General features: G+C 37.0%; 1 protein-coding gene across 1 annotated transcript; it reads right to left on the bottom strand.

Moving 5' to 3' along the window:
- Positions 1 to 1,753: 1,753 nt before the first annotated feature.
- Positions 1,754 to 9,000, bottom strand: LOC137970083 (enoyl-CoA hydratase, mitochondrial-like). The gene is made up of 8 exons (XM_068816557.1): positions 8,821 to 9,000; positions 8,105 to 8,305; positions 4,153 to 4,280; positions 3,850 to 3,949; positions 3,593 to 3,697; positions 3,222 to 3,341; positions 2,710 to 2,777; positions 1,754 to 2,212 (listed from the first exon to the last, which is right to left on the bottom strand). Exons 1-8 carry the CDS (start codon positions 8,918 to 8,920, stop codon positions 2,147 to 2,149), a joined length of 888 nt encoding a protein of 295 aa, XP_068672658.1. The 5' UTR covers positions 8,921 to 9,000; the 3' UTR covers positions 1,754 to 2,146.
- Between the last annotated feature and the right edge of the window lie 89 nt (positions 9,001 to 9,089).

Genomic DNA, 9,089 nt, shown 5'->3' with positions numbered 1-9,089 from the left:
TGTTTTATATTTACACTTATAAAACACTTTTAGCTTGGTAATGACCGAAGTTCGGTCGAAACGTTGCGCTCTTTTACCGTTAGCCTTACCCTAGTCACCATAACAATGGAGCGAGAGCACGATTGATCATTAAGTCTCATGCTTTATTTAAAACATAACAGCGGCGACCTAGTACCTGAGAAAACAGATTAATGTTTGAAAATTAAGCTAAAATTCTTACAGTTTTGCGGGGCCATTATATAACGAGCGTTGATTAGGGGGAAACTTGAATTCTTTCTCTATTCGGTCAACCAACCAGTAAACTCAAGCCAAATGAGTTGTAAAGGAATTTGCTCCTTCCTCAGTCAAATTGCAGTACAAAGTATAGCTATTACCCTACTTTTAACTGCAATGTTTCAGGGAAGCGGTAAGCTTATTTTTTTGCCACCCCGTTTTATGTTTCAGTACTACTGGAGGCGCCGCCAAAGCCGCTTAGGGTAGTTTAGCGCTTTTCATCTAACTTGCTTAAGCAGCAGTGTGATTCGGAGCTTTGTTGGGCAATCTTCATGTTTCTTTCGCAACAGGAAATTTTGCAGCTTTGTCTCTCTTTTAATTTCATAGAGGTGGTAGCGACATAGACTTGGAGTGAACTTGAGGTTAATAGCTTCCCAATTTAGCTGGAGGCATCGATCTTCAAAATACAAAAATGTCGCGCGCGGGGTCGCGCGCTCTTACCGTTATTTTTTACTTCAAATTGACTACGATAAGGTTCTCCTTATCAATCCCACAAGCGATTACTCACTGAAAAAGCTGCTGATTTCTTTAAGAAATCTCATTTTATTTCCTACTGATTGTCTGGGCATCGCTGCGTGCCACCGGTTGTCTTAGACGAGCTTGCAATATGTCGCTGAAAAGAACAATTTAGAAAATTGAGTCAGCTGGGGGTTCTCTGTTTGATAGCTTTTCTTCATTTAAATTAAAACATGTTGGTTTTGATTTCAAAGTATACTGAATTATATGCCTATATATTAGTTTCTCTCTCTTAGAGGTAGTCGGAGTTTTTCTGGAAATTTCCCTGCGTTTTCCATTCACAAACGCGAAGTGGTCAAATTAGCAGAAACATCGCCTCAAAATGAGGTGGGGAATTGCAAAAAAAAAAAAAACCTAATTTTAAAGAATTTTTTTTTTTTCATTGCCTTCCATAACAAGAACTTTGAATCCTTTTTCCTTTGAATAATTACACTAAAATTTGAAGATATTTATTGTCGTGTAGGTGCAAAATGTAGCCTACAGGACAATTAAGAGATCCGCCGAAATCAGAACTGATTTCGATACGCACTTTGACTATGCTTAGTTTTTTTCTTTCAAGTGTTACAAAGTTCGGCAAGAAATGCGCGAATTTAACACAGGTTCACCATTGTTCCTACAAAGCCAAAAATTCATCTCCTAAACGAGGTTATTTATCACCTGGCAATTCCATCGTTTTGGAAATAGAAGCTGCTTTGTTATTCATCAGCGTCACAAATTCTTGCCGATTTTTGAGCACATTTGTGGAAATTCAAACACGCTTCCAACAGACCTGTTTATTTTTGTGATTTATGCACGCGCTGCGGGTCTATTTGCCACCACGGACTTACACTCGATCACTCACTCACTCACTCACTCACTCTAACAACCCGATGACATAGTGTGTAGTGCATATATAATCTCTATACAGTTATACATCTCTATGCAGTTATATATGCAGTTATATATATAGTCAAAACAACAGACAAGTTGTGAAAGACTGCTTTAATTTTACGAAATCAAGGATAACTGAGGTAATTATTTCAAATTACACAGATTTGAGCTCGCAAAGATTTGTTCCTGGTTTTTTGCAAATGGTAGCACTCTTGAATTAGCCACATTACACAGTATATCATTATGCCATTTCTCCCCGATTAGGACTTGTTTACACTGTCAAATCCAACTGTTTCACATTACCAAATCACTTAGCAACAAATCGTGAATCGAACATTTTATAGGGATGACCAAATTAATTAGCAAGGTCTCTGACGAGAGACCCGAGGAATTAAGATTAACGCATACAGCGCTTTCTCCTGGTGCGCTCTGGAGTGGGCTATGAAACATCGAGGCCATGCAAATCGCCATCATTGTAGTGACAAATCTAGTTGTCGGTAAATTCTGCTTTTCGTTTTTCCACAAACGCAGTCATTCCCTCTTTGCGGTCGTCCTTGCAAAAAAATAAATTGAAAACGATTACGAGGAAAGAAAGCCATTATTTTGTTTTTTCTCGTCAAGGTGGCCCTGAACAAAGAATCGATCGCCATGTTTGATGATCCTCAGACGAATTCTTATACATTAACAAGCATTTTCTTTTGTTTGGGGAAAAAAACAAGGCCGACGATCACATGGGTGAATGCCAGAAATAAATATGCATATGAAATTTTCATATGTTCTATATCATTCACATAAAACATTTTAATGGAAGACATTGAAGTCTTCAAATGGTCCACATTCAAGTCAAGTCAAGGTGGGGTGATGATATACGCTGGGAACAAGCGTGGATATTACAGTGGTTACCATTGGTCCAAAATGGAAGCAAGCCAATTACAACAAACGTTTCATTTGAGACTACGCAAGCATCAAAGCAAATGGAAGCCTCTACATTGGACGATTATGTATAGACGGATTGAAACATTGATTTTAGTGATACATTACAGAACTCACTGTTGAGAACGTTGAGTGAAATATTCGTTTCTCAAAGTGCAGGCCTTCTGACAAAGAGCTCTCATAACCTGGCACAAAACAAGCAATCAAATCAAAAACATTCATCGAACTTGGTGCTTTACACTTATTATGTCAATCACTATTATCTAAATTACCGGTATAGTAACGGTATGTCAAATCATAGACAGTTGTTAAATATAAAGGTTTGTAAAAGAAACCTTAAATTTGCTTTAAAAAATGGAAATAAAGAATACCTTCTTGCAATAAACTTATACCATGCAAAAGTGTTTTCTTCTTTCTTCTCTACCACATTCTTGAGAAGTTAGAGAGGAAAGAACATTTGAACGGATTCGATGTGATTTCACCAAATTACCATTTTTCAAGTTTTCATTATTAAGAAAAATGACATGGATACACTCACTTTCGCTGTACCTGCCACTGGAGCAACTTTTAATATTAACAGCTTTAACACCACAGTTTATTCAGAAAATCAGCCCACGGATTAACATTACCTGTATTGACTGCTTCTTTGGCAAGCTGTACAGCAATTTTTGACAAGCCAGCTATCTTTTCTGCAGTCTTAACTGCTTCATTTACTAATTCTTCTGCAGGAAAAACTTTGCTGACCAACCCTGCAAAGAAGAACACTTCAGTTCTCAGGTAGACTGGCTTGACTTTTTCGAGGAGCATTCCTGGAGCAACTCTTATGAGATAAAGATTTCTAATTCTAGTTACTTTATGTAAACACAGATTAGCAAAGCCTAAAAATGTGTCTCCCGTCAATTTTGGCCTTTAAGTAACTTAACAATCAAAATTTTAAAAAAGTAACATACTGGGTAATTCTTTAAAAAATTTTTGCTTTCAGAAATGAGTGCATATGTACCAGATTTTTGTGCTTCTTCTGCTGATATAGGATCTCCAGTTAAGATCATCTCCATGGCAAGAGATTTTCCTACAGCTCGAGGAAGGCGCTGTGTTCCACCAGCCCCTACGGAAAAAAAAGAAAAACGTTTACAACCTCCTGCAAATGTAAAAGACTCATTATTCTTGTCAGGATCTGGATGACAGTCAGTATTCTCCAAGGGACTGGGGAAAGGAGAATAGAAAAAATCAAGCACAAAAAAGAAAACAGTATCAAACCAGGAATTGTGCCAAGGAGAATCTCTGGTTGGCCAAACTTGGCCTTGTTGCCTGCATAAATGATATCACACATCATAGCCAGCTCGCAACCACCCCCAAGCTGTTGAACAAAAATATCAAATAGCTATTAAACAAGTCAATACATAGTTCCAAGACAGAGAAGAGAGACTCTATTAAGCTGAGCCTTTTTATTGTTCACAAGCACTAAGAATAATATTACAATAAAATTATTATTCAGGCTGGGTGGATGGGTGGGGTCAGGAAGGATCAAAACTAAATCACTAACAAAGTTCTCAGACTCACAGCAAATCCATTGACTGCAGCAATGACAGGCTTCCTACAGCGAGCCACTCTAGTCCAGTGGGCCAGAAAATCACCAAGTAAGCATTTCTGGTAAGTTAAATTCTGCATTTCTTTTATGTCAGCTCCAGCTGGGTTTAAACAGGAAAATAATAATAATAATAATAATAATAATAATTGTTCCTTTTAAATATGTTAACGACTTACCCAACTGTTTGTCACTTTCCCAACCAAGAATGTATGCAGATGATACTCATCTAAAGTATTCTGATAAAGACATCTGCTCCATTCAGGAGCACCACTCACCCCTGAACCAGCCTAAACCAGCCCCACTTAGTGTTTTACTCTGTCTAATACCAGAGGATTTTACTAGTCAATGAGGAACCCCCAGCAGTCAATGGGTTAAATCAAGATTTATGAAATAGAAATCACTGGCTCTGCACAATAAATTGACTCTCAACATGACAAAAACTGAATTTATACTGATTGGATCAAAACAAAAATTAAATCTCCCACACCCCCCCACCCCAAGTTCAGAAATTAATGTTCCAAAACTAAACAGCGTCCATTTTACCAAGTCTCTTCATGTATTAATTGATGAAAATTTAACATGGAGTTATCATAAATTAATGCAATATCGAAAAGAAAATCTTCTGGTATTGGATCTATTAAATGAAGTGTTCATTGTGTTCCAACTGCATTCCTGCATAATATCTATCACGGGTTAGTTTAATCCCACTTCGACTATTGTAGTCTTGTATAGGGTAGCTGTGGCAAAACATTATCTGATAAATTACAGAAAATCCAAAATCACAGGGCTCGCATCTTTAATTTCTAATTATGATGCTGTCATCTAAATCAACTACTTAAAAAGTTGAGCTGGGACAACTTAGAAACTCAATGTCAAAAACTAAAAGCAGAGATCATCCATAAGTGGCCTTGTACCAGATTACTTGTCTTCACAATTCATACTGTGAAGTGATATGGTTACTCCTTACAATTTACGTGATTCTGAGAATAAGCTTCCTGTTCCCTTGCCATGTACTAACTATTATAAAAACAGCTTTGGGTTACAGTGGTGCATTCCTTTGGAACAGTCTGCCCTCAGTTGTTAGACAAGCAACATCTCTGACTAGCTTTCGATGGTTGTTAATTAATTCTGAGACAGTATTCATGAAAAACAGGTTTTATATTATTCTCTTAGTTAGTAATATTCTGAATTCGGAAACGTTTGAACCCACAAAAGACCAATGCAAACCCTGTTTAAGTCCTAAATCTTTCAGGCTTCTCTGTGCAATTGCTAAAATTGGAGGATCATAGCCTCACTTGATTTCATATCCGTAGTTCAATATATGATTCATTTCATATATCATTTCATTGTTGATTCTGAAATATAGAAGTTGTATTTGTATTTGTATATAGTCTTAGGGTGATGCACAGAATGTTTTCTTTTCTTTTATTACATAGATAGTAATATTTATATCTATAGATACATGATGTTTGTTCCGTGTATAAATAAAGATGATGATGACGATGATGATGATGATGATGATGATGATGATGAATAACAGTTTAGCAATGAAACTAAGAACACACCCAAAAATGATGCATGGTTTGAGTGAATGGAAGTACAAAAGAAATGCCACATGGCAGAAAAAGCTTGAAATGATAGTCCATTAAACCAGACTAGTGTTTGTTAAGCAATGAATGGAATGTTGTTTGCTGATGTAACTGTTGTACAAAAAAAGTGAAGTCAACAGTGATCTTGGTGATAGAAACATCTTTTCCTTTGTCAAATTCGTTCATTAGAGAAACAAGTCTCAAATCTAAAACAAAAAACTAGATCACCTTGAGTTCCTTTCATTTAGCAGGCCTTCTGATATTACGCGATGGTGCGATTTCGCACAATCGACCTCAAATCGCATCCGATCGCACAATTCACGAAAAATCGCATAATTCACAAAAGGACGCAGAAAATTCATAAAATGAAAAATAAATCAAGACGTTTCTTAGAAATTCCTGCATAAATACGCCATTTTTAAGAAGATTTATCTTGGAAAAAGGCTAAAAAACCTTTGTCATCTCTTGTCACCTTCGATTTCGTAAACATTCGAAGTTCAAGGCTTTATTTTTCATGTCGGGGACCTGGTACGAGTCTCCTTCTATTGGTGCAACACAAACACGCCCTTATATACACACCACTGAAATGACACAGTTGCCTTCTCTAATAGAAGGGATTTGTGAAAAATAAGCGAAGTTGTAAGTTTTTCGGCAAAATGTAGTTTCTTTCGTTGAAAACTGATAAAAACTTACTCATGGATAAGTTTGTTGTGAAAACGCTCGCTTTTTCTTTGACGAAGAAGGAATTTCCCACATTCTGCCCGATCTGACAGCTCACAATCGAGCAAGAAAGTACCTTAGGTACACTCCACTTGGACGATGGACTGATGTTTTTCTCGTCGTGCAATATTAGGGCCTTTTATACGAAAGAAGGAACGCAAAAGGAACTATTTATGCGAATATATATTCCCAGGTCAATATAAGCCGCGGCTTGAAAAAGACGTGAACGTAGATTTTTTACCATTTATACGGGGTGAACATTCGAGTCTTCTGTAAGCCGCGGCCAGAGAAAGCCGTGGCTTATTTTCTCTCGTATAAATGGGGGTATGGCCCTATTGTGATTGACCATCTTCGGAAGTTCGTGGTTGACGAGCACCTTGATCATTCATTTGGCATGTTAGCTGTGTCCTTTCAACTTTTAACGTGGTGCACCGGTAGTGCAGAAGACCTCATTTTTTCTATTTATCCCAACTAATGTCGATCGAGATACATAATTACTGTTCCTTTGTGTTCAAAATGTCTTTAGGGCAGCAAAAAAGTGTTTTTCTTAACCTGAAACCGTATAAAACAAGCTTAAAATTGCTGAGAAAAAAATCGCATAATTTACATTATTTATCGCATAATTGGCCTTTCTAATCGCACAATGTGCCCTGAAAAAATCGCATAATTTGCATTTTTTAATCGCACCCTATCAGAAGGCCTGATTTAGGTCCAGTGACTGAGAAGATATAAAATCGTTAAATGCTTGCTCCACAGCCAAATGGTAAAGGTAACAACAAGGACAATAATAATAATAATAATAATAATAATAATAATAATAATAATAATAATAATAATAATAATAATAGGACATTTATAATGCGCAAATTCCATAAAACGTTCAAATGCGCATGACAAGATTAAAAAAACGAAATAAAAAGGCTAAAAGCTAAAATTACAATTAAGAGTAAACTTACAATAATTTAAAAAGCTAAAATTACAGTTAAAAGTAAACTCACAATAATAAAAACAACTATGATAACAATGCATGATGGAAAAGGTGAGTTTTTAGCTTGGCTTTAAGAATACTAACTGTGCTGGCGCTTCTTATGTCAAATGGTAACGCATTCCCCAGTTTCGGTGCAGCACAGGTAAAAGAACAATCACCTAGTGTAGCTTTAGATTTAAAACATGGATAACTAAGTAAAAGGTTATCACTAGAATTCCTTAGATTGTATTTAGATGGGAGCCTAAGACAAACGAGAGAAGATAAATAAGTAGGCGCTAACTGATTAAGATTCTTAAAAGTAATCAAAAGTATTTTAAAATCAATTCAATATTTAATCGGCAACCAGTGTAATTCATAAATAAGAGGCGTTACAAAATTGTGTTCTCTAAAAATCAGTCTGGCGCAAGCGTTCTGTACTTGTTCCAGTTTATTCAACATTCATATATCATTTCATATATCATTTCATAATGACGATGAAATAACAGCAATGTGGATGATGATGATAAAGATGAAAATGAAGATTGGCAAAGACAACCATGGTGGTAACAAAGATGATGATGACGACAATGAATTGTGGGTGCACAAGATCTTGAAAGATTAAGTCAACAGTATTGTACATGTACTTACCTGCAAAAGCTTTCTCACTCCCTGTGATGACAATGGCACCAACATTTTTATCAGTTTCAAAGTCATCTAGAGCATCTTGCAGCTCAGCCATCAGTTGATCACAAAGAGCATTCAGTGCCTTGGGTCTGTTAAGCTGAATGAAGCCTACATTTTGTCTTTCTCCCTTCTTTTCAGTCTTGATCATCTCAAAACTTCTAGCAGCTGAAAACAACCAAAGTGTTTTCACAGGCATAAAGCTTGCAGAGTAACTGGGTGAAATCCACCCTGCAAGGGAGGGGCTTATGGGAGAGGGGAGGGGGGGGGGGGTGTGGGCTAGTCAGCCCCACCCACACACTTGTTTCCTACGGTGTTGTTTTCTCCTGAATCTCTTCCCACTTCCCTCCCACTTTCGTGATCCATACCAAATCCTAGCGCCCCATTTTCAAACGGGAATCGAATTCGGGTTCAAAAGAACCACAGATCGCGCGTACGTACTGTAGCCAATTAGTTACGACTATTAAATGGTAGGGTATTCATTAGTGACCTGTTTTGGAGTTCTTTATTAGTCCCAAGAGTTTGAAGATTTTTTGCATTGTTCCTGAAAGTAAGCTTATAGTAATAACGTAAGCTTATGATAATCAAGCTGAACCTTTCAATGCTATTGGATGACCCTATTAACACTATTTGTTTCAAATGAAGTCAGAAATTGTCCAAACAAATTAAAAATACAAACAAACCTGAGCAATACGCTCGCGCAATGTTTAATCCCTGACAAGCTTGCACTGACCCAAGACCACTTAATCCACGTGCAATGTGAAACAACCTCTTCGACGCCATGCTTGACACTGTTTGTATTAGAGGCAAATTATGTGAACATGCTATGTGAACAATGTGAACAACTATATGATGGGTAGACAACTATGTGATGGCTTGACATGAAGTACTTGCCGTTGTAGGGCAAAAGTTGCGAACTCTTTTATGGAGCAAGGCTGGTGGGTGCGTGAAA

Source organism: Montipora foliosa, chromosome 9 (genome assembly GCF_036669935.1).
Source record: "Montipora foliosa isolate CH-2021 chromosome 9, ASM3666993v2, whole genome shotgun sequence".
Lineage (NCBI taxonomy): Eukaryota > Metazoa > Cnidaria > Anthozoa > Scleractinia > Acroporidae > Montipora > Montipora foliosa.
Note: the sequence above shows the minus strand (reverse complement) of the source record. Positions and strands in the feature narration are given on the sequence as shown.

Bases quoted from the DNA above. Each gene is read 5' to 3' on its own strand.
- LOC137970083 (XM_068816557.1), bottom strand. From the start codon at position 8,920: ATGGCGTCGAAGAGGTTGTTTCACATTGCACGTGGATTAAGTGGTCTT. The intron at 8,306-8,820 runs GTTTGTTTGTAT...GGTTGTTTTCAG, and splicing joins TGCGCGAGCGTATTGCTCAG to CTGCTAGAAGTTTTGAGATG. The intron at 2,778-3,221 runs GTAATGTTAATC...GTTTTGTGCCAG, and splicing joins CAAAGAAGCAGTCAATACAG to GTTATGAGAGCTCTTTGTCA.